This window comes from Citrus clementina, unplaced genomic scaffold (genome assembly GCF_000493195.1).
Source record: "Citrus clementina cultivar Clemenules unplaced genomic scaffold, Citrus_clementina_v1.0 scaffold_1, whole genome shotgun sequence".
NCBI classification, from domain to species: Eukaryota; Viridiplantae; Streptophyta; class Magnoliopsida; order Sapindales; family Rutaceae; genus Citrus; species Citrus x clementina.
In genome coordinates this window covers 2,504,299-2,532,166 of record NW_006263303.1, presented here as the reverse complement: position 1 = coordinate 2,532,166, position 27,868 = coordinate 2,504,299, and the positions used below count along the sequence as shown (strand labels likewise).

At 34.4% G+C, this 27,868-nt stretch overlaps 4 protein-coding genes across 13 annotated transcripts; 3 read left to right on the top strand and 1 right to left on the bottom strand.

Moving 5' to 3' along the window:
- Positions 1-1,345: 1,345 nt before the first annotated feature.
- LOC18055299 (photosynthetic NDH subunit of subcomplex B 3, chloroplastic) lies at positions 1,346-3,961 on the bottom strand. 2 transcript variants are annotated; one of them, XM_006450495.2, is made up of 6 exons: positions 3,677-3,961; positions 3,463-3,576; positions 3,270-3,323; positions 2,704-2,766; positions 2,426-2,488; positions 1,346-1,454 (listed from the first exon to the last, which is right to left on the bottom strand). In XM_006450495.2, exons 1-6 carry the CDS (start codon positions 3,866-3,868, stop codon positions 1,419-1,421), a joined length of 522 nt encoding a protein of 173 aa, XP_006450558.1. In that variant the 5' UTR covers positions 3,869-3,961; the 3' UTR covers positions 1,346-1,418. The 2 variants fall into 2 exon arrangements, with proteins under 2 accessions (XP_006450558.1, XP_006450557.1); XM_006450494.2 differs by lacking the exon at positions 2,704-2,766.
- A 4,297-nt stretch (positions 3,962-8,258) lies between these two features.
- Positions 8,259-10,734, top strand: LOC18055297 (pentatricopeptide repeat-containing protein At5g11310, mitochondrial). Its single transcript, XM_006450491.2, has 2 exons — positions 8,259-8,889; positions 9,206-10,734. The coding sequence occupies exons 1-2, from the start codon at positions 8,388-8,390 to the stop codon at positions 10,255-10,257; spliced, it is 1,554 nt and encodes a 517-aa protein (XP_006450554.1). The 5' UTR covers positions 8,259-8,387; the 3' UTR covers positions 10,258-10,734.
- A 3,854-nt stretch (positions 10,735-14,588) lies between these two features.
- On the top strand, positions 14,589-20,006 carry LOC18055298 (protein TIFY 8). 5 transcript variants are annotated; one of them, XM_024192411.1, is made up of 7 exons: positions 14,589-14,661; positions 14,760-15,076; positions 15,947-16,110; positions 16,222-16,673; positions 16,770-16,857; positions 19,371-19,599; positions 19,684-20,006. In XM_024192411.1, exons 2-7 carry the CDS (start codon positions 14,806-14,808, stop codon positions 19,770-19,772), a joined length of 1,293 nt encoding a protein of 430 aa, XP_024048179.1. In that variant the 5' UTR covers positions 14,589-14,661; positions 14,760-14,805; the 3' UTR covers positions 19,773-20,006. The 5 variants fall into 5 exon arrangements, with proteins under 5 accessions (XP_024048179.1, XP_024048181.1, XP_006450550.1 ...); XM_024192413.1 differs by having other exon boundaries at positions 14,589-15,076; positions 15,950-16,110; positions 19,693-20,006; XM_006450487.2 differs by having other exon boundaries at positions 14,589-15,076; positions 15,950-16,110.
- A 377-nt stretch (positions 20,007-20,383) lies between these two features.
- On the top strand, positions 20,384-24,366 carry LOC18055295 (putative pentatricopeptide repeat-containing protein At4g17915). Of its 5 annotated transcripts, XM_024192407.1 has the most exons (5): positions 20,384-20,645; positions 20,791-22,305; positions 22,428-22,514; positions 22,641-22,789; positions 22,948-23,062. In XM_024192407.1, the coding sequence occupies exon 2, from the start codon at positions 20,852-20,854 to the stop codon at positions 22,220-22,222; it is 1,371 nt and encodes a 456-aa protein (XP_024048175.1). In that variant the 5' UTR covers positions 20,384-20,645; positions 20,791-20,851; the 3' UTR covers positions 22,223-22,305; positions 22,428-22,514; positions 22,641-22,789; positions 22,948-23,062. The 5 variants fall into 5 exon arrangements, with proteins under 5 accessions (XP_024048175.1, XP_024048174.1, XP_024048178.1 ...); XM_024192406.1 differs by having other exon boundaries at positions 22,641-23,062; XM_024192410.1 differs by lacking the exons at positions 22,428-22,514; positions 22,641-22,789; positions 22,948-23,062 and adding an exon at positions 24,075-24,366.
- The last annotated feature ends 3,502 nt before the right edge of the window (positions 24,367-27,868 follow it).

The following is a 27,868-nucleotide window of genomic DNA, read 5'->3' as shown; positions in this document are numbered from 1 at the left end:
AAAGATAAAAAAAAGGTTAAGAAATATGATAAGATATAGATGAAAAATCAACAACAGGGGCTAGAGAAAAGTTATTTTGACAGGAACTTGTCGCAATCTAGATCTGGCGACAGGCTGCCTGTCGCACCAAGTTTTGCTGCGACAGGCAGCCTGTCGCCAGATCCAGATTTAGCCCAGTTGTTCAGAAAATAACTCATACCAGTAACTGATGTCGATTTGTGTTGGATTCGGGATTCGGATGTCGATTTGTGTTGGATCCGGATAAATTATGATCGGATATCACTTTTATCGTTGTCCTTTGCGGTCACCGTTGACTGATGAATCAAGAGCGAAAAGCTGCTTTTGGTTTGGCGATATGGGAGAAACGACGTTGGTTTTGTTACGCAAAGAAGGGTAATTTGGGAAAAAAGGCTTGTGTTTGGCTAATGTTGATAGAAAAAAGTTCAGAGGGTTAATTGCAAAAATAATAAAATAATAATGGTTATTTTCGTAAATTTCCCAATTTTGTCACCATTTCAAACATGAAGAGATTTTTGATATTTGAATGCAACCCTCTTTCCCTAGGCAAAAACTAATCACAGTAAAACAGCCTGTAATGCCACAGCAGTACAGGCAGCCCACCACATAGTGTTGAAAAAAACTTTAATGAAAAATGTCGTGGAAAAACTAAACATGGCCTATATGTGTGTATGTGATTTGCAAACCCATGTGCCGTGATAGAGAAAGAAGAATTTGAAAAAGTTTGGAGATAAGCTTTGTCCTCTCTCCTCCTCTCTCTGTCTCTGGTTCATGACGGGATTAAAAAGTTCAAAAAAATGCTTTATAAGGGTAGTGTGGTTCCTTTTTGACTGTGACAATATATGTCCACTGTTGAATCGTCGGGTCCGCCTTCTTCAAAATTATTTGAGTGTCAGATTCCTCATGTCGTGTAAACTGTAAAGTCGTTTATTTCTGATTTTTTTTTTTTGTTTGAATCTTTGGAATTTAATGTAGAGTTCTTATGCAGTCCTCACATTCAAAGTGTTCCTAGAGCTACTCCTCTTCAAATCCCTTTTTCTTACTATTCTACTTGACTAGATCAGGTTTAATTTAATTATTAACATAAATTTCCCCTAGGAAGCATGCTGAAGTTTAACAATCTCTTTACTAACATAAATGATACGAAGTTCCATATATAAATAAATACGTGTTTTTCCAGATGCATTTCATCCAATCAAATGGATTTGTTATGACGATTAATGAAATGTTCTATTGCATAAGATATATTGCAAAACAATTAACAGTTAAATGATAAAATCTACAAAAGGTGTATATATATATATATATAAATTTGCTTACGAATTTGAAATTGGTTGCTGCAAGTCGATTAATGTGTGAGCCGAGCTTCAACATTTGTTTACTGCTTGGCAGCTTAATTATCACTTCTTCCACTGAGGAATCCTTTGAACCACAACCTAAAACATACATCAATACGATGGTCATTTTTTGAATCTTTTTTCAACCACATGACTTCGTAGATATTCATATTAACCTTTTTGTTTTTCCCTGACTCTGTAAATGCAAATATAAAGCAGGTAACCTTTAATTGATCCAAACATAAATGATGGTAGAACTAAATAAATAAATACATAAAAAGATTCAAAACCGAGTCGTCAGCGCAGCAGCAGTACTTTTGATTATAGCTTAGTGGACCTGAAGGTCTACAGGGGACTTTATTAGCTGCCAAGGCATCATGGGCCGCAGATTAACATAACAGTGACACAATGTGGGCTAAAAAACTTCTTTCCACTTCCACACAAAGCAAGCCGAAGTGTAATCTCTATGTCAAACAGGCTCCTAGTAACCGAACCTAATGGCCACCCAAGTACCCAACTGCTCTGTACAAACTACAAAGAGCTTCAACCTTCAAATATTTAATCCTACACTGCAGGGGTGAGTACAATCACAATTAACAAACCTGATACCACAATGTGTAAGGACTTTTACACCACATTGTGTTACTCAGCATTCATTCCAGTACGTGTAGTGAGGAATGAGGACAGTTTCAGACGTTATGATGCAAAGCAGTTAAATTTTAATACTGATAATCACCTACAGTGCAGAGCAGTGTAAGAACCCACAATCTTTCTGATTGCATAAAACGACTCTGTAAATATCCATATTGATGTTTTCCACGTCTTTAGTTTTGAGTACAAGTACAAAGCAGGTAATTAGATATGCAAGTCATATAACAACATGGTCATAAGAGAAAAAGCATAAATATTACTGTGCCTCTTCTAAACCAAGTCATGGCTGACTTTTCATCTGTGATTAGAATTCTCTCATTCACCTAGATGGCAATTTTGAGTGATTGAGACTTGTGAAGCGCATCTCTTTTTGTACAAAATGCTAATAGGTTAAGAAGAAACATAGTTCTGGAGCATACCTTGCCAGAGTTTTCTTTATTTCCCACAATTGTTTGACATGCAAGCCTCCAAGATTCAGGTTTCTGCATGCACAATAAAACCATAATAAAAAACAACAGTCAAATACTAAAAACAAAAAAAATTTGATATCAGATTCACAAATACAGCACCAAAAAAAAATTAAAATTACATCAGGTATAATGACAAGTGGATTTCATGTCTCTTTTTTTCTTCACTAACGAATGTTATAAATATAATGCACATTCAGCATTTCGGGTTAAGTAGAAAATGAGCTTGCCTTTTTCAAATAACGGAGTTCAGTATTTGTTCTTTCATTCAAAAGATCTTTTCCATCAATAATCTGCCAAAATGAGGAACACATCAATGTTAGACAAGCTTAAATACTATTGTTTGGGACACAACCTTCAAGTTCAAGTTTTTAGGTCAAATGGTAACTTAGCAAGATATTAGGTTAGATTTGACTTAAAAGATCTTGTGCTAGAATTCTTTCTTTTAATAACATTGCACCTCATTTCTACATGTATTCCCGCGGACTCGAATCTATGACCGCTTACTTTCATTATAAGAGTTAAGTCAACTGAACTATCTTAATGTCTAAACACGAATTAAATTCGCACTAGTAAAATAGACCGTTGAATTTTAAAGACGCATGACAAGTCTAAAATTAGTCTTGCACGTGAGAGAGGATGTTAATAATATTAGACAAGCTCAAATTTCATGGATCCTTACCTTCAAGGTAAAGATTAAAGATTAATGTCAAATAGTACCTTACAAGTCAAAGCGGTGAATGTAATGTAATTAGACATTAATTTTTTTAAAAATAAAATAAAGGTAATACAGTACCTCCACAATGCAAGTCCCACAGCTTCCACCGCCGCCACAGTTCATCACCTTCCCCTAGTGAATACACGTCACCAAGTCCAATTTTAAGCAACAGTAAATACAAGAACTTCCCACTTTTAAACTAAACGACACCGGATGAAGAAACGACAGCGTTTAAGATATTTGAAAGAAAAAAAAAAAAAAAAAAACTTACATACGTGGCGTAAAGCTCGATCTTGTTATCCAACATGATGTTCCTCAACAGCTTCTCTCCACTGATCGCTTTAGCTCTCTCCACCGGATACGAGCCGTCGTCTCCCGCTCTCGGCTGCAATTAAATTCATAAAATTTCAAACTCTATATATAAAGGAATATTTTCACATTTTATACTATCCAAGAATGAGACGCATGCATTCAAGGGTACGGACCGCTATGAACTCGAGCTCGATTTCGGGCTTTTCCGGTTCAGGCGATGAGGGTTCCGTTGAATTCACCGCGAATGATACGAACTTCGGTCTCCTTGGGGAGCTTAACTTGGACTTGAAGCTACTCCTTCTCAAGCATAATTCTGGTGGCTGTGTTGACACCTGATTGGCGGAAAAGTTGAGAGAGGTAGCCATTTTTTGTTTCTTAATTTAATTTAATTTTTTTTTCAAAACGAAGGATCCGTTTTATAATCTTCGAGACTTCGAGAGTTCGAGCAGTAGCTATTATCAAATCTGTCTGTATGTGTTGGTCTAAAGCCTTACCATTTAGCTTAAATTAGTCCTAGTCATCATCCAAATCAATTAGGAAAAATTAAAGCACAAATTTTACCACGTACGACTTGATGTATAAATCTTATATGGAATTATACATATGTGTGTGTATATAAAACATCAAAAACAACAATAAAATTGCTTAACATGTACTAATTTAGAATATTAGTATTCAATTAGGCATGATAATATTATGAAAATATATTAGCATATTTATGTTCTTTAAGATATTATTAATTGTTTAACATTTATAATTTGTAAGGACGTATGTGTAAAAATACTAGTTTTCAAAATTTTTTTAGGTTAAAAAAATAAACAACTTAATACCTATTTGTAGCAATTCAAACAGAAAAAAAAACATATTATTTAAATTCGGATATTCAGTGCTATTCATAATTCAGGTCTATTCATATTTTAAATAAAAAAAAAAGCACACCTTTAGTGTTCAATTTTTACTCACTGACTGAGAATTATTTGTAGTGAGAATTATTTAAATTCGGATATTCCGGGTAGAATCCCTATTCTGAAAATCAATTAATAAAATAAATTATTCTTAATTCATTGGATACTTAATTATAAATTAATTTAAATTTAAATTGATATATATAGAGCACCCGTTCTATATGTTTTATTGTGCTCTAATCAATGATAAATTATCAATCAAACTTACAAATGTTTGGATATAAATAGAACCCAAGAGTTCAATAAAATATGGGGAAAACAAGATGACTCAAGTTAAAAGGATAAATTTACTCAATAAACACTTCGGCTCCTCTGCATCTACTCTCTACGTCAAGGCTTCGCGATTTATACACAACATTATCAGTTTAATTTTGGGCGTGATGGAATTGGAGTGCACAGTACTTTTATAAAAAAGATTATAGACTAGGGACTAACTTGAGGCACACAATAAATGAAACTTTAGTTTGTTATTTTCATAAACAATAGGGCTTTTTTTTTTTTTTATATATAATAACAATCTCTTTTGGTTGTTTATATATAATAACCCATTTTCATCCTTCCGAATAGGGAAGAAGAAGGAAAAAAAAAAATCCTTTCTTACTGCAGAATCACAAAGAAACTCAAGAAAACACAAAAATAGATAACTGAACAAAGACTTAAAAGGAGAAATAAACACACAAAAATCACATTTTTTTCTTCTTATTTTTTTCCCCCCTTTGGTTGATGTTAAAAGGTCGCCTACTTGCTAAGTCTATACCAATAACAAAGATCAATAGAATAGTTTTATGATCATATCCGTATTTAACTTGTAATTAAAGACAATAACAATTAAAAATCAAAATATTATAGTGATTTGATACATGAAGCTTTCAAAAGTGAAGACATTATTAATGCCATCTTATAGTCAGTCATTCAATGCCTTCATCTGTTTATTGCACTGAGGACATTTCTATCTAAAAGACTCCTGGAGAATTGAAGCATGAAGCTGTAGCAGGAGTTGTTTCTGAACTCCCGATTGGATGAACTTTTGAGGGATTGTTATATATTCTATGCTCATCAATTGAGGAGAGCCTCTGGCACCTTGCTCTTTGAGTCGGACTGCATATATTCTGTTGTCTTCTGTTCAGAGCCTGAAAAGGTTGCCTACAAACCTGATTTCAGTGATCTCTTGGTTGTGTCCAGAACATGCGGGGTGCTGTTCAAAATATATTCCTCTTTGTTGATAAAAAGTCTTGGGAAGTAATTATGATATCCGTATTTAACTATAATCATCATCTTTCTGATTCTGACCGAGAGAACTATATATCGCGGAATCCGAATTGAGGAGGCAGGCACAGGCAATTTAGGCCTATGATATTTGTTAAGTTAATTTTTTTTTTTTTATAATAAAAATTAGTAGGGATGGCAATGGGGTGGGATGGGGGTGGGGGCGGGGAGGCCTACCCCATTCCCCACCCCGTTAGAAATTTTTGCCTCCATTTCCCACCCAATTCTCCAATAAAATTAGTGGGGTGGGGATGGAGAATTCCCATGTGGGTAATGATTTCCCCATCCCCATCCCCACCCCATTTCTCATTTATCTATTTTATAATATGTATAAATACATTATTTTAGTAAGTTAAAAATTAGAAATTTAAAATAAAATCATCATCATATTATAAAATATTTAAATTCTTTTAAAAAAATATCTAAAAGTTTGAAACAATATCTTAAAATGATATTAAAAGTGAAAAATATTTAAAGAGCGTAGCACCTTAAAAGAGAAAAGAAAATATAACAATGTTTCAGAGTTGAAAAATATTATAGGATTTTCTTTCATTCATATCTTGTTTATATTGCATAAGAATTAAAAAAAATATTAATTGATAAAATAAAAATTATTAAATAAGAATTAAAAACATATTTATATATAATGGGGATTGGGGTGGAGGTGGGGGTGGGGGTGGGGTGGGTAGTACAAAACCAAACCCCACCCCATTAAGAATTTGAGGATTATTTTCCCTCTACTCCCCACCCTATTCCCCAAAAATTATTCAAAATTTTCCCCATTTGGAGTGGGGTTCCATAGGGCCCCAAATCCGTGGAGGATTTTGCCATCCCTAAAAATTAGTAATAGGGTATGATAAAAAAATTATCATTAATGCATCCCTCAATTTTTTTTTAATAAATAGGGTAAGTTGAAAATTACCATTCTTACAAAATATATAGAGATATTTGAACCGACTAAATTACTAAATAAATACACCCTCAAATTTTAAATTTTCAGATTTTACTTAATAAATCAACTTAAACACCTAATATACCCTTACTAAACCAAATTTTTATAATAACAATGATTTTACTAATTAAACCCATTAAATTCATTTAAAATAATAGCGGTATTTCATTCAAAATTGAAAACTCTTTTTTCTACACAATTCTACCAACAAAAGCAAAGTAACATTCACTATCAGTGGAAGGCGCTTGCAACAAAAGCAGCAGAAACAAGAACCCCAACAAATATGGTGAAAGCGATCAAGGTTTATGAATATGGCGGCCCTGAGGTGATCTATTTGTGTTCAGCATAAAAACCCATTTCATGTTTCACTTGTTCTATCCTTTTTATAGTTCTTTAAGAAGAAGGGAAGGAGCCCACCAAAGCCTTCATCTCCGTCCAAGAAAGATCAGTTTGACGACGATGATGATTGTTAAAGATCTTTTTCAAATGCGTGTGGAGTTTACCTGCAGGTTTTGGATGTATCTCTCTATCAATTTCGAAAAGAAAAGAAAAGAAATTTAAAATAAAATGTAAATTAAAGAATCTCATACCTATTTGTGATTCAAATTATTGTCAATATTGTTTTGTTTTTTCATAAAATCAATATCAACTAATTTTGTTATTATGAATCGAATCACATTTACCCATTTAACAAAAATATGTAGTTTGAGAGAAGAGTCATATTTCTTGATTGATTAGGATTTAATCACGCCAAAAGAACATGAGGCAATCTAGGAATTCATGTTACCTGATGTTGGATTCCGCGTTTCTAGTACAAGACATGGTGCAATTTTTCAATGGTTTCATTATATCATTCCTTTGACTAAATTTTACAGCCATTTCGCTCTTTCATATCGTAACTTTGACGCTTTGCCCATATTCATCCGTTTACTTCATCAGTCGTGGTTTCGTCAGCTTTGCATATTCGCTCGCTGTAAACTCAACTCTTGAAAATTTATGTGGCGCCCATTAGCAGGAATTTGATTCAAATAATTATATAGAAGAGTTGAACCCAACCCTTAACCAAATAAAGTGTTTAAACTAAAACTCTAACCCATTCAAATTAACCCAAACTACTTAATTTAGTTTGGATTTGAGTTGGGTTGTGGGGTTTTTTTGCACACTTTTAAGTAGCATATTCAAAATAATAGTGTAAGAGTTTTTAACATTTGAGTTCAACTTGAGTCTTAATTTTATGTGTCACTTATTTATTAGATGATGAATGTGAAATTACTTATTACTTTGTTTTATTATTTAATTGATAAATGTTACATCAATTGGAACTCAAATGTTAATACCTAATATTATTTAATACTTTAATTAATTTGACGTATTACATTGAATATAAGAGATTAAGTATTCAATTACTCACAACGACTTTAGACTGTGATTATTGTTTAGCATGGGGCTGTGAATGTGATGGAGTTGAAGCGTAGATTGTTTTTATATGTATGAAAAATTAGAGTACGGACCAACTCGAGACAAACAATAACCGAAAGATTAGTTTATTATTTTCATAAACTATAGGGAAAGTTTTGATAATAACTGTTTCTCTCATGGGGAGGGATACATTGGTAATTTGTGCTTAACCCACATGTCGCGCTGACGGCTAATCTTCAAATTCCGGCTGCAAAATTGAACCGTTATTGATTACCGTACGATATGATGAACATCCTCAGGCGCGGCAGCCACACTCACGTCTCTCTGTACTCGCCGTTTCGCAATCTCTTCTCCGACCAAGCAGGTCTCTCCGTTCCAGTCAACACTCTCATTCCTCCGTCCACCCCACCCCACAATTTCTCTCAAACCGACTTCTCCGTCATTTCCGGTCTCCTCCGAAACACTGCCATCTCATCCGGCCCATCTCTCGAGTCCGAATTAAACCAGACCGGCGTCGAACCGGAACCGGCTCTGCTGCTTGCTGTATTCGAACACTTTGACCATTCTCCTAAACTGCTGCACACTTTGTTTCGCTGGGCCGAGAGCAAGCCGGAGTTTAAATGCTCTGCGGCGCTGTTTAATTGCGTGATCAAAGTTCTTGCTAAAGCCAAAGAGTTTGATTCCGCTTGGTGTTTGTTGCTCGATAAGATCGGTGGTCATGAGGCACCTGATTTTGTTTCTAAGGACACGTTTGTCATTTTGATCAGGCGGTACGCACGAGCTGGTAAGGTACACTACATTTGATTATGAAAAAAAAAATGATTTTTTTAGCATTATTTCGAATTTAGAATTTTAAGATGTGTTTGTAATTCAAACTCAGGACTTATAGTAGCTGTTGATTTAAATCATTAGCTTCTTAATTTCAAATACACACTTTATATTAATTATGGTATTTGATTTTTTTTTTTTCCATGTAACTTGGACAAGGATGATTGAACTTTGGTGTCTTTTACATCTTATTGCTTAATGTGATTTGGAATTGAATTTTTCGGCTTCTAGACTTGATCCTTATGTTATGGAGCATTGGTGATTTGGTTCAGGTATGGTTGAAGCTGCAATTCGGACATTTGAATTTGCAAATAATTTAGATATGGTTAAGAATTTTGATTCAGGAGCGAGTTTGTTTGAGATTTTATTGGATTCACTTTGTAAACAAGGGCGTGTTAAGGCAGCTTCAGAGTATTTTCATAAAAGAAAGGAGTTGGACCAAAGCTGGGCTCCAACAGTTCGGGTCTATAATATACTATTAAATGGGTGGTTTAGGTCCAAAAATGTAAAAGATGCAGAGAGATTTTGGTTGGAAATGAGAAAGGAGAATGTGACACCAAATGTTGTTACGTATGGTACTCTTGTTGAGGGATACTGTCGACTGCGCCGTGTTGACCGGGCGATTCGGTTGGTGAAAGAAATGAGGAAGGAAGGAATCGAGCCAAATGCCATAGTTTATAATACTGTAATTGATGGGTTAGTGGAAGCAGGCAGGTTTGAAGAAGTGTCAGGAATGATGGAACGGTTTTTAGTGTGTGAACCCGGCCCCACAATGGTCACTTACACTTCTTTGGTGAAGGGTTATTGTAAGGCAGGCGATCTTGAAGGAGCTAGTAAGATCCTTAAAATGATGATTAGCAGGGGTTTCCTACCATCTCCTACAACCTATAACTATTTTTTTAGGTACTTTTCGAAATTTGGGAAAGTTGAGGATGCAATGAACCTTTACAGGAAGATGATTGAATCTGGGTATACTCCTGATCGGCTTACTTACCATATTCTGTTAAAGATGTTGTGTAAGGAGGACAAGTTAGACTTAGCAATTCAAGTAAGCAAGGAAATGAAATGTAGAGGATGTGATATCGACTTAGATACCAGCACTATGTTGATTCATTTGCTTTGTAGAATGTACAAATTTGATGAGGCTTCCGCAGAGTTTGAAGATATGATTCGCAGGGGTCTAGTTCCTCACTACCTCACTTTCAAGAGGTTGAATGATGAGTTCAAAAAACGAGGAATGACTGCCCTGGCACAGAAACTATGCAATGTGATGTCTTCTGTGCCTCGTTCAATGGAGCTGCTGGATTCACGCTGTAAAGATTAAAATGCTTCAGATGCAAGGAGAAGACCTACAATGCAGAAAGCAGAAACAATGTCTCATATACTAAAGGCATGTAAAGACCCAAGAGAACTTGTTAAGCATTAAAGTTCACTTGACACTGCTTTTTCAAGTGCAAACTGGCTGATAAAAGATCAGTAGAAGAGCTAAGGAGACATGAAGCTGCAAACACTGAAAAAAGTCTTAAAATCCAGGTGAAGTGGATGACTGCTTGCCCTCAATTTGGGAAAATGTTTGGAGCATTTTTTGTGGCGCAATTTTATTTGCAAGTTGGAAATTTTGGAAGATCATGCTAGTTTCAGTGAATGATTGGTTGTGCAGAAATCTTGTGGCTAAGTTTCAGGCAAATAATAACAGTTGACTCACAGAATGGAAATTCTAGAGTTCATTGTAAGAATTTTATTCAATAAACATGTAATAAAATGAGCCTTTTACATGTTACCTGCTTTCTCGCAGACTATAGTCCGTGAGTTCAAAATTCACTGATTTACAGAGTTTGCTAAAATTTACTGGCCTCTTTCCTTTACAGTGTTTGAATCTGCCTTATCTTTTATGCCAATTATAGGGGACCTTTGTCTTATGATTAGGATATATTGTTAGTGGATCATATCTGTTCTGAAAACTGATATTTGGGTCCATCAGCTGCTTGTCTTTGGATAACTTTCTCCATCACTCACTGCCTGCCTGTGCTTACCGGGCAGCACACCTCATCCTTAGTTCAGCCATGCCTCTTTGGATTTATTTGGAATACTCTCTGTTCTCTGAACAGTGTATTAATCGTGCCAAAAGATTCTGAGGCAATTATATCGGCAGGGTATGTGGAAAAACTTCACATTCATGCGACCTGAATGTTTCCCATTTAAATTAGATGTTGGATTCCACATATTTTTTAGTGCTATGCATAGTGCCCTTTTTCAGTGGTTTGATTATATCATTTTTTGACTTAAGTGTTTTGCTCGTTTGCATCAAAACTTTGATGCCCATATTCATCAGTCGTTGTTTCATCTGCATTGCATATTCGCTGTAAAACTCACTTCTCGAAATTCATGTGGCGCCCATTGGCAGGGAATTTGATTCAATTATGTATTAGTTGACAGATTATACGGGCCACTTAGGAATATTTGAGATGTGTAAGAAACACCAACTGATACACGCATGATGTTGATGCAATCTCTTCTTTCTTTCAAGATTTGACGCCATATTATTGGTGGGGTCTCATTGTTCCGATTTATATATATATATTTTGCCTTATTCCTTATAAAGATCATCTTACAATTGTTGTATGTTGTTTGTCACTGTAATAGACAACTTGATGAGTGTAACAACAAACTTGACGAAAGCGCCATAACATAACAACAAACGAGTCGACTCAAATCGAACCAAACCCAGTTGTGATACAGAAATCGGTTCAGATTTTCCTTGAGTTGGGGCCTTTAGAAAATGAATTTTGTGAACAGAGCCCGAACACGCCCACTCTTAGTCCCATAATTTCGAGTAATGTTATTGTTACCATATGACCAGAGGTTTCTGGGTTCTACTTATCCATTTCTGATCATGGGGAATATGAATTGAATCTAACCAAGTAACCGAATTCAACGTTATTAATATTAGGTTCTGTGCTTTGAGTTTTCTGTGGATTGGTTGAAGAGATTAATTAAGTTAAGATTATTAAATTAATTTACATATAATAAAAATTGATAACCCTCAAAGGCGTGATTATTATTTTTGGATTTGTTGGCAAAACTTTGGTGGATTTGTGACTTTTTGCGCATGATTGGATTTGGAGTGCGGTCGGCAATTTGCCGAATCAGAAGTATATTTTTTCTCCAGTTGTTACATACATGCAAGGCATCGGTATTACGGTACCTAAGCATTTCTGCGATATTATCGATATTAATATTTTTACTTTTCTTAATAATAATATCAGCTGACACTAACATTATTATTTTTTTAATAAAGGAAATAAATACAATTGCAGATTTGGGTAATAAATAATAGGTTATGGTTACGTTTGAGCTAATCTATAGTCGAGCATGAATTTCAGTCACACACATAAAGTTATAACTAATAAAAAATATATTATAACTTTAATCGTGTGATTATGAAAGAGTGTTTTAGTTTAGAGCGGTTTCAAAATAGTCAGACCTAAATAATAACAACTTCGAGTGAATGACTGAGAGTCATATCTTGTGTTTGATTATTTTGAAGTTAAGTGTTTTGTCCAAAAGTTATAGTGATATCATATCATCGCGATCTTGTGGGACACCGGACATGTGATTATGAATATCCTAAGCTTAACAATTATATTTTCTTTGATATCAATGTGATTTTTAATCGAAATTATCAAGTTAGCCTTTCTTTTAATGATGAAATTAAACGTTGATTGGGACAATCAACATTTAATCGATTATAAACCGAACTAATATTGACCAATTGGGGCCTCTCTGTTCAGTATCAATAGTCAAAGAATAATCACAATCACTTGAATCAATTCACATTTTAGATGATGATCTAACAAATAAAGATGACCGACTTTTTATTATTTTATACGTTGTCTTTAGGTTTTGTTTATATAAACATGCATAGTTACTTAATAAAGTTACTGATATGATGATATCCACATTTGGAACGATGATTTTTTTTTTTTTTTGGATTTAAGGAAAAATACAACATAGTAACATTATCATAGAAGAATAAAAAATAATTTAATCCTTGCCAAACTTTTTTACTAATATACATATAGTATAGGGTGTATATATTAAACGTATTTGATGATCTCTCACTTGATTTTGAGAAATTTATGAAAATGACCTAAAAATAAGGTTTTTTTTTTACAAAAATAATATATATTTTTTCTTTCAAGTATTTAAATTAGTGTTTTGGATATAAATATAAGAATTAATTCGTTGTGCTGGACAAACAATCAGCATAGAATTATTTTGAGCCTTAACCGACGCACAATCAATATAGAAGGGCTAGTGATTCACTTTCATAAATTGACCCTGACTTAAAGCTAATTCCGTAAATTTCTCTAAAGTCTTTAAATATTTGAATTTTAAAATTTTTTTTATTGAAAATGGTTACGAAATGTTTCAGCTCGTCTGTTGGAGTAAAAACTCTCGGGAGTGAAGGTCAATTTTGGCAAAAGAGGTTGAGTGCTAACACGAAGACCAAAGTGGGAAATAAACGGCTATGATTAAATGGTAAGAAGAAGGGAATCAATGGAGAGCAGTCAACATTCCTGAAATGGAAGAGAATCAAATGCTTCAATATTCCTCTCTCTCTCTCTCTCTCTCTCTCTCTCTCTCTAGCCATTGATGATTGGCCACTAACACAAATCTCATTTTATCACCCCTTACTCTTCTTGCTTTCTAGTTGATGTACTTGTTTAGTTCATCTTTTGCCCTTTTCATCCAAAAATTTGCTAGTAAAGCAAAAAAAATGAATACCATACTTGCTTAGATGTCTTTATTTATATAACACAATATGAATATGTAAGTCCAAAATTAATCGAATCTACTTCAAAATTTATCTCTTTATTAAATTAAAAAAAATACAACTCTTCTTAGTTAATATAAATGAGATAAGAAATAAAGCTCATCATATTTTAAAAAGGTCTTTCTAATCATTTCATAAAGAAAAAAAAAAGGTCTTATTCTCACCAATGAAATGAGAAAAAAATTGACTTTCTCCGTGAGATCTTCTAATAATTATACTACATGTTTAATTATCTCTCTTATTGCTTCAACTAATATCAATATATCATGATTGGTCATTTTCAAAGTAAATATATCTAATACAATATCCAATCATTAGCATAATAATAAGATAAATCACTTCATCTGAATATTTCTCCGTTCTAATTAAACTATTTTGAATTTATATAATTACACCAAATAGTAAATACAAACTTTTGAAATACTTTATGAGAAAGGTGCTTCATTTTTTTTTCTTTTTTCATTGAACTTTTGGGAGGTAAAATACTATTGAGTATCTCATATTTGCTTCAAAGGATATGGTGGGATAAAATTTTTACCAAGGGGGTGAAAAGGATTTCAAAAAGAAGAGGGACCCCCAAAGGGAAAAAGGGAAAATACACACAGTAATGCAACAGAGGCGCCATAAATCTAAAAACCTCACCTCGTATTCTACTTCTCTCTCATAAGTTGTAAGAACTAAGAAGAAAACAAAAACACACAACACTTGCAACACAACATTTATTCTCAAAGCAAAAACAACACAACACCCGGACACGCGGACACTGTCACTCGCACTGAGACTGGGGAAAAAAAAGGGTTAAAAAATTATTAAGAAAAAGATTTTTTTTTTTTTTAAATGCTCCAGTTAATTGAACAACACAGCACAGCAGCAAAACAACTGAGAGAGAAAGTAAGAACCTTTTGCTTTTTAATGCTCTCTGATTCTCTCTCTCTCTCTTTTCCTTTTATAAAAAATCGCGCTTTCTTTTCTTCCTGTTGGCTTTGAAGCTATGAAGCAGAAGCAGCGGCAGCAGTGTCAAATGGGGATGAGGAGATGGCCGTACTGATAATGGTAATGGCTCAACAAAACAAACCCAACAACAGCAATGCTACAAACATTACTAAGAGCAGTGACAGTCAGCAGCAACTGAAGGTGAAGCCAATGTTATACGACTTTCTGGGCATGAAGCCCTCCCCGGATTGTTTGCCTGTCGTTTTGGCTCCAAAGCCTGCCGTTTCGGAGCCCTCTCTGGCTTCAGTTGGTGCTTCTTCTGCTGCTGGTGGTGGCCGTGGGCCCATCTCTTCTTCATCTGATCTTGCTTCTGGTTAGTCTTTTTTTTTTTTAAAGTCTTTGAGGTTTGATCACAAATGGGTGTCTTCTCTTTTTTTTTTTTTTTTGGTCTAATAATGTGAAAAATGTTTGCTTTATATGTTTTTGCTTTTGTACTTTGATGAGTGGCTTTGCAATTTTTTTCCCCTTCTGGTGTTATAGATCGTCTAGCTGGAAATTTTTTTTTGTTCTTTCTCTAGTTTAGTGGGAAAGCTTGTACTTTTTTGTGGTTTAGGGATGCATGCTGTGTTTTTGTGTGCGTTATTAAATGGGTGGCCTTGATTTTCTTTTAGTCATGTAACAATCCCTCTCTCTTTCTCATGGTCGTGGGGGTGGGTGTCTTTGTTATGGATTAGTTTTAGTGAGGTCAGTGATGGATTTGTTAGCTTTTGTCTGTGAATTCTAGTTCTCTCTTTTATTTTGCGTCATTAAAATTTTCTTCAAGTTGGTTTGTAGAGTTTGCAAAAAGCTTTGAACTTTTGTTTGATTTTGCTAATGTTTTCTCTGCTGTTGCCTTTTTGCCTTTGGATGATGTGGCTTTACAATGTTGTGTTTTGTGTTTTCTTTTACTTAATTTTTGTTACCTCTTGGGGAATGAGCATGTTGAAACTGTTGACAATGTTGAGCAATTTATTCATTTTCTTCAGAGAATTTTTCTTCATAGTTTGAGATATTTAATTAAGCATCTCTTTGTTTTCGTGTCATTCGTTGTCTTCTCTCTTGTATTGGCTACCTCAGTGGCGGACTTTTTTAATGTTGAAGCTTTCTTGTGGTAATTGTATTTCTAAAATTTGAGTCCTTATGTTTTGTGGACTGGGACTAGGGTATGAAAATCTAAGTTTAATACCTTCTCTCATCAATTTAGTAGAAAAGCAGGTCGGAAATCATCTTGAGGGGGTTCCATTCTATGGTACAAGGAGCGATGTTTCTGGGCCTGAGATTAGCAACAGATTAGCAGGAAGTAAGCGAAGTAATTCAGAATCTGGCTTCATGGGTCATGACTACCCTGAGAACATGCATTTGATGAAGGTATGCATCGGCATCTTATCACACTTTTCTTCTTCCACTGCAATGCTGGTCAAGAAGCTCAATATTTGGCATTAGTTATTGTTTTCACTGATAATGGTTGGTCATGTTCAGATTCTTAGAAATGCTGCAGAAGGAGAGCAATCAAAAAGGTCCAAAGATGATGAGATGTTTTATCGCATGCAGCAACTAAGGCCAACTTCTGCCTCTGTTATGTTACAGCCCTCCAATATCAGTAGAATTGATGCCAATGTTTCTAGATGGGAGCGGACAAATCCTGTGAATGTTGGCCCTGCTGTACAGTACCCTCTACGCGGGAGCCAATTAGTGCCTTTTATGCATCAAGTACCTACAAACAGGTTCAGGGATGCCAATGCTGGTCCTTCAATTATCTCTCAATCAGCTGCTGATGAAGGATCTAGAACCGGGATTAAAGGCCCCGGTATTTTGAATTCTATTAATGCTATTGGTGGCCTCTCTGAGAAAAACTCATCTGCACCTCTGCCAGGTGGAAGCAAGCCCAAGTCTGGGACTGTTATTTTGGAGCCTGAATCTTCTACTCCAAGGTGAATTTAATAATCTTATTCTTTTCTCTGTTTATCATTTTCAACTGTGTCTTTCTGTAAGAGAACTTGATTTATACATTGTGAATGTGGTGACAGTCGGCAGGAATTAACATCTGCTGGCAGGCAGATGACTATATTTTATGGTGGTCAAGCTCATGTTTTTGATGATGTCCATCCAAATAAGGTTTGTTTTCTGGTTTTTTGCATATACTATATTGGAAAATTGTTCGATGTTATTGGTGTTTCTATCACCTTTTATGTTGAGGCACTTCCAGTGCTTGCTTAATAAGATCTATATTAGTTTGTGTGACCAAATCATCAGAGGGAAGAATAGACAATCAATATCATCTCGGCTTCCTCATATTTCAGTTCCAGTTATTATAAAAAAAAAAATGGCCGAAGTAATTTGTCATGACATCACTTTGTTAAATTTTCATATTGATTTTTGGGTTTAATATATATTATATTTAAAAAAATGCTTTTTCTTTTCCCAAGGTTGTTTCTACCTGTACTCTTGTAATTGACATGGCCACTAAGTGTCTCCTTCTTGTGATTGCATCAAACGACCATGGCATATAAGTTCATTTTTTAATTATTTGATTGGAAGCCAACGTTAAAAACTGTTCTCTCCAAAAAGTATAGTACTAGTTAATGTATTGCATGCTTATTTGTGTGGTTAGAACTTCATACTTGATGCTATTAAGGACAAAGCTACATCATTTAGCTTACTTCTTACTTTGCTGGGTCCATTCGGTTTCTCGGTAGCATCCATCCATACTAGTTGTCATCCATTTGTAGAAAGGCTTAGCTTTTGCCTCAATGTCACCACCCAATGTCTTCTTTCAAAGCTAGTAACTTGAGATTGGTCTGGAAGATGCCATTATGTAAATTGCTCACTGGCAATGCCCACTAAGATATATAGTATGTTGTTTTAGGGGCCTAATCATTGCCTGATTTCACACAGTTGTTGCAGTCTGGTTCTGTTTTCATAATGAAGACTGTACTAAGCTAGTTTTTAGGATCTGTAGTTGGCATGCTGTTGTTGACCTGTATGCAGTGAATTTTATGTTGCAACATGGAAGGGGTAGATGACAGAAGTGAAAGGCAATGTAATTAGTGGAGAAACTCTTTGGGAGCGATATAACACTACACTTAGAAAGCAATCCAGACATGGAAAGATGGCGAGCAACAGATTGATAGCTTCATAGAATGATCTTGTTTATACTTCCACTGAAGATCTTTCTAAATTCAACCAAGAAGGGAACAGGTTCTTGCTGATTTGTTGATTCTGAACAAAGTTAGTTGAAGGGGATTGGTTTTCTTAACGGGTAATAGAGTTGAGCTCCATACTTCTCACAATGGTGGTTGTTGAGGGCCATAAATGCCTCAATGCTGTTAGGGGCCATAAAAGCCTCAATGCTGTTGGGACTTGGGAGTGTATTGCATGCAAATTTCATGCAAGTGCTTACTCGGAACCGTTTGGCTATCTTTGCTAGGTGTTTTTAGCTTGTTTTGGTGTTAGATTTGGCTCATCATTGATGTAGGATGGTTGCGTGAGATGGGCAATGTACCTTTCAGAGGTCATAACTTGGGTTACAAGTGTCAGTTTTAGGCGTATAATATACCATTCGAAGCTTGCAACGAGTCAAACTAAACCCAACTTGCGGCATTCTGACCTGTGGTTGAGCCAGAAATTTCCTAGTTGTTTTTTAGTTTTAAGTTATTTTCATATTTTTTCCTGTTACTTTGAAGATTTTTATCCTTTTTTCTAGATATTGGATTTAGGTGCCGTTTATTTTGGTTTTTTTATTTAGATTAAGAGAATGTTATTATAAAATAATATTTCGAATTTGCCTAGTTTGCTAAATTCGCGATATCTAGGGTTATTATTAAAGGGGCCTAAAACCCTAGTTTTGTTCATTCAGATTTTTTCTAATAAAACATCTATATTCAAAAAGCCAGTTTCTCTTATCTTTTAATCTTTACGTTGCTGCATCATCAATCATTAAAGTCAGTTGCACTAGTTGATTGTGTCGCATGCTGCATGGAGCAATTGCTTTGGTATTTGACCAATGTGCTTAATTAACAGATTAATGATTTTATTGTTGGCTTGTGGTTCACTTTTTTACTTCTGTAGAGTTGATTCTGGGGGGCTTTTATACAATTTACTACCTTAGTAAGGGACTTTTTTTTATTTTGGAAGTCACTTTCAGTGAGTGTTTCAGCATTTTCATTTCAGTGTAGTGATTCCTAATTCTACAATGAGAAGCAAGTCCACAATTTTAATTTCTCCTTTCCTCATATTGCTGGTTTTATTCTTTAAGGCGAGGGAGTCATTACTTAACTATGTTTATAGAAGTTTTTGGTTTTCATTGGCATGTACTTACCCATAGGGGTGAGGTTTTGTATTACTTGGCCTGTTAAAAGAGAAATGGCTGAAGCAACTTAAAAGCAGCTGGGTATTTGACAGGGTTTTTTAGTAGCGACACTAAACATGAGCCCTTTATTTGTTGTACTTCCGAGGGATATTTGCAAGTTGACTGGGAGCATATCCATACTTGAGTGTTTTCTCCCCTATTATTTTTAAGCAGTTTTCATGTCTTAAAATTTTATTCAAGCATTTGATAATCGAATACTTAAATGCACATTGCAAGCCATGACTTCCTGGTTGCTGACTTGCTGTATGATAACTTTCAGGCAGATGTTATAATGGCGTTAGCTGGATCAAATGGGGGATCTTGGTCAACAACCTACTCACCAAAATCTACCGTGCGGCCAGTTGGTGAAAACTTCTTGGCCAGTGGGGATCTAGAAGGACGTGTGGCCGGCAACACAGCTTCACCGCAGGAATTTCGTGGAAGGTTATCTGTAATAGGTAACACCAGTCATGGAACTAGCTCGAATGATCGAATTTCAACACCCACAGGTATTCTGTCTTCTATAGTGCCTCATTTTGATTTAAGGACTTTGGCTACATAGCCTCCTGCCGAAATTAATTACTAATCCGTAGGTTGTAAAGGCGGCGGCGGCGGCATTATAGCTAAGGATACAAGAAGCCCAAACCAAGGAGCAGAGCCTAGTAATGAAGACAGAAGATAGATGTAGAATGACAAGGGAGTTTTTGAAAAGCTTCAAATCTATATGCAATCTTTTTTAGGAAGAACAAGCTCTTTTCTCTGTTGTCATTTATGCTTCAACTTTTTAGTTTTTCTTTTTTCTTTTTGGGAGGTAAAGAGAAGGGAGGAGGGAATATTCCATTTCCATCTTGTTTATAGAGGAACCACCCAATTAAGCTGTTAAAATTTATCATCAAATGCAGATGTTTCTCAACAAGATTATCTATCTTATGCTTCTCTACCGTTTGATTGCCATAAATAGCTTAAAATTATTTTTTACCCCACACGTCATTTGAGGCATTTGCACCATTGCCTTGCGTATTTATGTTGGTGGCAATTGGCTCTATTTTGCAACTAAATTTAGCCCGTAAATCGAGTTAAATCGTATTGATATCAATAAAATAATTGCTTGACCAGTTTTTCTATTGATTCATTCCATAATTTTATAAAGGGTTTACACCTGTCCATCCCTTAAGAAATATTTCTTAGTTTTCGAAAAATTAAAAAATTAAATCTTATTCATCAATTAAAGCCTTAAAAGCCTATTACATTACCAAACTGGTCCGGCCCAAGTCGTTTAGGCAGGTACGCATTTGGCTTTCAGACAAGTGGAACTACAGTTGCTAGAAAAATCAGGTCGGTTTTGATGGACGACGAATCGGATCACACTTGGGTGGGTTCTTTATTTTCCAAGGGTACGTTAATATTTTTAACTTGAATCGCTAGCGATGACATGAACTCAAGTTACTCAACAACCGCAAAGGCCTGATGCAACCTCACTTCATCCGTTTCCGTCAATTAACAGCCGTTAGACTGCGGCATCCTTGTCTCCGTCGTCGCCACCGCCGCCGCCCCTGTAAGTTCAATTTTATTCTCATTTCCGTTAAAAGTTGAGATTTTTTACTTTGTTTTGAGCTTGTTGATATATTGTTACTAATAAGGCTTAATGGAGTCATCGCATCTGATTTTTTTTTTTTTTTTTTTTTTGGGGGACAAAATAGGATTCTGTCGTTTTGCAGGCTATGGTGTACCGCTTTGATTGTAATTGTACTTGTCGTGATAATGTTTGGTAAATTATCGACTCGATTATTGAACATATGCGTTTGTACCTTTTGTAAGGCCAATAGATTGGAGAAAGCAGAAGCTATTATTATTGATGGAATTAGATTGGGAGTATTGCCTGATGTGGTAACTTATAATATGCTTATTGATGCGTATTGTCAATTTGTAAGCTTTGACGCCGGTTATACTATTCTAAACAGAATGAGAGAAGCTGGGATAAGCCCTGATGTTGTTACTTATAATTCTTTGATTGCGGGTGCTACTAGAAACTCTTTATTATCGTGTTCGTTGGATTTGCTTGACGAAATGCTTGAAATGGGTATACCTCCTGATGTATGGAGTTACAATTCTCTAATGCATTGTTTATTTCAGTTAGGAAAACCTGATGAAGCCAATAGGGTGTTTCAGGATATGATTTGCGGTGATTTGACTCCTTGTACGGCTACATTTAACATCATGTTGAATGGTCTTTGCAAGAATAGGTATACAGATAATGCCCTTAGGATGTTTAGGGGCTTACAAAAACATGGATTTGTCCCTGAGTTAGTTACTTATAATATTCTGATTAAGGGGCTTTGCAAGGCTGGTAGATTGCGGACAGCGAGGTGGATTCTAAAAGAGCTTGGGGATTCGGGTCATGCTCCAAATGCTATTACATACACTACAATTATGAAATGCTGCTTCAGAAACAGGAAGTATAAACTGGGACTTGAGATATTATCTGCAATGAAAAGAAAAGGGTATACATTTGATGGTTTTGGTTACTGTACTGTCATAGCTGCATTTGTTAAGATTGGTAGGTTAAAAGAGGCAACTGATTACATGGAGCAAATGGTGACAGATGGTGTCCAGCTTGATATTGTGTCTTACAACACACTAATTAATTTATACTGTAAAGAAGGTAAACTGGAAGCTGCCTATTTGTTGTTGGATGAGATGGAGAAACAAGGGTTTGAATGTGATAAGTATACCCACACAATTTTGATTGATGGACTGTGCAAGGCAGGTAATATCAAGGGGGCACGGTTACATTTGGAGTACATGAATAAGATTGGCTTTGACTCAAACTTGGAAGCTTACAACTGTATTGTTGATAGGTTGGGTAAAGATGGTAAGATAGATCATGCAATTAATGTTTTTGAATCGATGGAGGTAAAGGATTCATTTACCTACTCTTCCATGGTGCACAACCTTTGCAAGGCCAAAAGGCTCCCCTCTGCATCCAAGCTCCTACTATCTTGTTTAAAAAGTGGTGTGAGAATTCTGAAGTCTGCTCAAAAAGCTGTTGTTGATGGCCTTCGCCATTCAGGTTGTAGAAGAGAAGCGAAGAAGATTCAGTCTAAAATCCGTATGGCCAAAATATCACATTAGTTGGATGGTTTTGGGAATACTTGCTGAAATTTTGTGGGTTAAGAGGCTCCCTTTGAGTTCTAGAATAAAACAAGTCTTAAAAGGTAACAGTCTATTAGCATTTGTATTAAATATATTCTTTTGAGACACTTCGTTTTTTCTCTTATGGTTATAGTCTAAAATTGTCAATCAGACCCATTTTTTATTTTTATTTTTTTGGCGTTAGGTTAATATCACTGAATTGTGTGTAAATGAATCTCAAAAAGTATTTGAATGCTTCTAAGAGGGAATTTTTCTGGAGCTCCTATTTCATGTGAGTATAGTCTGATCCCAAAACGTTATTAAAATTTTTGTTCTGCTAGGAAGCAAAACATTTGTGTTAAGTAATGGTGATTTTTCGATGTGATCCTCTTTTTTCTTTTTTAATAACTTCTTGCAGTCTGTCCTGCTGGCTTGATCAAATATCAAATGTGAGGAACATGTTAATACATGAAAGCTTAAAAGCTCCACTTGTTCGTGCATCTATGATTTGGTCTATGTTGATGATGGGCCATTGAATACAAAGTTATGGAGAAAGAGCTTAAATTTGTGAGGCAATTTGCAGTATCGGTGATTTATTTTTGTTTCTTTGAGATAATATTGATTATAGAATATCTTCAATTATTGACAATTTACTTCTTTTTGTTCCATGGCAACATATCTAGAACACATTATCATTCTAATGAGTCTTCTTAGTGTTACTATAGGTTGAAGGGATTCTGGGGTTGATATTGCTGACCAAAATTAATTTTTGTTTGCCGACTTTTCAAGTTGAGGAATGCACGAGAGGAAATGAAATGGAATCCCTATGTTCCGTGTTCACTTTGTATATCTTTTCTGATTGACAAGTTTTTGATCATTCGTATGTCATTCTTCAATGAAATTGAATTGGATGTTGTAGAAATTATTGACTAGTTTATATGTTCATCAACTCTTAAACAGTCCAATTTTTTTTTATAAGCTTTATTTTCATAAAGAATAAACGCTATTCATCCTGAGAAACGATTGCCAATTGAGTGTATTTTCTAGAAGCTTCTTGTTTTCAAGGCCTAATTCAAGATGGAGACGACTCCTGCCCAAATAACAAAGATCTCTGCTCTCAATTGGGAAATTTCTACATCAAATTAAGAAGTCCGTCACCGTGATCAGGCCAAGCAGATTACTGCAACAGTAAAAACCAAGCAACAAACACAAAAAATTAAAATTAAATTAAAAAATAGCGCCCCCAATCTTAATTATTCTTCTTGAAGCATGGCTATGGCCGATGATCTCATCCTCTGGACATTGGCCAAACTGGCGTAGCACCAACAAGATCATTGTTATTGTAATTTTGACCCATATGCAAATTCCTCTCTCCCAAAGTCACTGCTACTGCCACCACCATTACTGGGCCTAACTGCAGCATGATTAAACGGTGATTCAAAAGCTTCTTGATTGTAGGAGAGTTGGTGAGTGAACATAAGAAGAGGCAGTAATGGCTGGTGGTAATAACACTCATTCATCATCATGGTACGATAATAGTTACGGTCTGTAATTGTTGTATCATCATGATCTCCGCCATTATTATGATCGATCACCGTTATATGCATGTGGTCATGATCATTATTAGGGTTCGTAAATGTACTCCCCCAATTATTATTAGAAACCTGAACTGCCTTTGCCTTTATTTCTTTCTAATTGTTGTTCTGAAGCACCCGAATTCTTTCTCTCAGAATCTTTAACTTGGAATCCAAGGAACTACACAGACCCATCAATTCTTCCATTGAAAACTGCTTCAACTTTTCATCCCAGTACCTGTTGTGGCCATTAATGTTTTCTTGATTGATATCTGCAGGTTCCTTCCCCTTGCCGTTCGATAGCTTTTCTTGATCAGGCTGATTCTCCAAGAACCCAAAAAGATCATCCTGCTTAGCTTTATTCTGTCTCCGCTCCGCTCTCATCAGGCCCAAAACACACCATGCAAACCCTAACATCACAAAGAGTCGCTAACTCGCTAGCTTTCTTCTTCAGTGTAGATTTTCTTTTACATTCCTTCAGAGCCATTGAAGAGCGATGATAAGTGGGCGCGCATGAAATCGAGTTTCCTATTGATATAAGGAACTGTTCCTATTTCATACACTTCAATTAATGAATATATATCTTCAAAAAGATTCACTCAGGAATTGATTAATTAGAACCAAAAAAAAGTTCCATTAATGCCGCAATATATAATGCACTGAATTTTCTTTTAAATATTTAAATTTTGACGTGTTTACAAAACATAGAGAACAGCGGAGCATATGCGCATCAAACCCTCGCCCCGCCAACACACACAAATAAGTGGAAATACTTATTTGGCAAAATAATTTTTCATATTAATAAGTAAATCATTCTTCTTCTTCTTCTTTATTTTTTTCTTTTTGAAATAAAAGTGATTGACATCTTGTTATTATTATTACTATGATGAAATTATAACTTTTTCACTTATGTTCAAAATTGTGATATATAATATTGCTTATAAAGCAAAGTAAAATAACGTACTTATTTTCTCTTTTCAAAATTATAACATTCTATATATCAAAGTGATTTTATGATGACCCCTCCAAAAAAAAAGAAATATCGGTACACGTTTTATAATTATGAACCATACAAACACTTGAGTAAGAGAAAAAAAATGGTAATATTAATTCTTAGTATGCCAAAATGTCACCACCTCTACTACTAGTGCTGCAGGCATATGTTTAGTATGCCGTAGGCCAAACAACAACTACTTCAAAGGTATGTTATTAGGCAATCCCTATCTTATAATTAATGTAAGATACACCCCCTCACATAAACAGTGCATGCATGGGGTTTACGCACTGTTCATGTGAGAGGTGTATCTTACATTAATTATAAGATAAGGGGATCCTATTAATTAATTGTAGGAGAAATGACCATTGAACACAAAAGATCGAGGCAATAGTATTGGTTGGTAACACTCATTCATCGTGTTAAGCTAATTAGGTTTCGTAATCTGAATTCATCCCTTGACAAAGTTTAGTTTAGTCATGTAGCACTAACTTGGGCAAAAGTCCGTTTAATCTTTATATGTTGATGTTAGTTTTTGTTTAATCCTTAAATTTTTAAAAATACCTAAAAACATCTATGCTAAGGTATTGACAGTCATGCCATTATTCCGGGTAATTTTTAGATACCTCCCTTGAGGTTTGACATATTTGTTGATAGATGGCGAAGATATGTTTATTAGTGAAAACCCCTTGCCGTCAGTTACTTTTCTACTTGGTTGTAAGCTCACATTTAAAATACAATAATGCCCTTGACAACCCTTGACAGCCTTTGAGATACCTGACATGCCTGAAACCTTAACTAAAGCATGTGCCTCCAAAATCACAACTATAAAATTTGACAAAACTACCCTTACGATATATGGTTATTTACAACTGCATCAAACAAATGATACGATAATTTTCCTCTCATTTAACATTAAAATTACAAATAAAACCAAATAAAAAGGAAAAAAAAAAAGAATGTTGAACTGTTGCCTTCCAAAGTCTTTCAATAGTCTCATATGGAGATTAGTTAAGGTAGAATGCTGGATGAATCAAGCAAAAGCAAACTGATGAAAACTAACTGCAACCAATTAGTTCCAAATTGCAGTAGTGTGCACTTAGCAGTAGCCACACTACAAACAACCAAATTAAGATTCAATGCCACCAAACTATATATAATGGAAGCTCACATATGTCCAAAACAAATCTTGTAAAAAAATTAAATTAATAATTTTTTGACATTAATAAAGAATTAATTTATTAACTCCTCTTCAGGGTGTTCCACAAAAAATCAACATATATTTATTTTTGTTTTTATTTTATTTTTTGGAGTTAATAGGTAATTTAATTTTTTTATTAATGTCTAAAAAAATATTATAAGAGGATAATATTATAAAAGAAAGCCAGAATAAAAAGTAACATTAGGGATGTCAATAGTTTAACGGCAGTGATATTTTAAAATATATATTTTAGAAATACAAAGAGAAAATGGAAATAAACCTCAAAATAGAGGGACTAAACGAGTTGTTACTCCTCTAACATTATCTTGTTAAGTTGTTTGACAAAAATTTTGTGGGAGGTTTTTTTTTTTTTCATTTATATTTTATTGTTGAAGTCCTAAAACTTGTACATCATGACTTCAATTTTCTATTAAATATTTGTGCTAATAATACCCTTCTAGCTATTCTTTTTCTTCATAATTGCACTTCATTTGTCTAAAATACTTCTTAATTGCAGTGGAGAAAAGCCACTAGAAAATGTTTGTGCAGATTACGGCTCTAGAAAATGCTCGGGCTTATGATGTAAAAAGTATTTCGATAAATAGCCTTCCGTGTGGGTAGTGTTGCTTTAATTTTTAGATATTATTCGGTATATTTTGTATCTACATGTGAATGAATTAACTGAAAAATATTATTTCAAATATAAATAAAAGACAGTCACTTAATTGAATTTAGTAATTAGTTGTCACTAAATTTTAGTTATTATTCAAAATTGATCTCAGTTTAATCATTACTTTCGTAATCAAGATTTTTAATAAATATTGTTGCATCGCTATAAATTAATATGCTTCCCAAAAAAAAAAAAAGAGTTTCTCAGAAAGGGGTAATTTTTGATTTGGTTACAATTGCCGAAACAGAAATGAAAAACAAATGAGTAGGAGTGTCAACAGTACATGGGGTGGAAAGTCAATCTATTTAATTAAAATAGAATAATTTTTTGGTATCCCTTATATATAAATAATATAAATTTGACAACAGATAAATTTTATGTGATATCATGTCACAATTAAATTAAAAATTAATTAATAATATCAATAAAGTATTACCTGTAAATCATTTTAAAATATAGAATTTTGTACAAAATAGAAAAAATTATTAAGTTGAAATGTTTTTGTGGCTATTTTCATATTTTTACCTTATAAGTTAAAATAATCAAATTAAACTTACGTTAGACATACCCTAGTCGTCTATTAATTTTATGTAAAAGATATTTTAGTGGTCTATTAGATTTATGTTGGAGAGATACCTTAGTGCTTAGACATGGTTATATATGAGACCTATGTCAAAAAAAGAAAAAAAAAGGATTTAATTGGCTATTTAGTTATTATTTTGAGATGCATGTACACTATTTTTCAAACTCACAACAACCACAACAATATAGTTTACCACACACCAAGTTGCTTTTTCATTCAATAGCTTATTTTATCCACATAATAGAAGCGGCTCACTTAATCAACTATTGCAATCTCAAACTGACTCTTAGTTGGGATAGTTAGTTTGTATCCCAATTGATGTGTTACTAATAGAAATTCATTATTTAAAGTAAAAATAATAAAATTTAATAATTATCTATCACTTGAACCAATTAAATATATCATTTGCCACCTCAGTTGAGATACAAATTAAGTATCATGACTAAATAAATATATTATTGTTGGCAAATTAAGCCCATCAATAATAAAATTTCATTATGTGAATTATATGAATAAAAATTAAATTTTTTGTTTAATTTTATCAAATCTTAATAAACATGCTTTTGAAGGAAAAAAAAAAATCTTCATCAACATAACATATTAACATCCTTTAGATAGGTCACA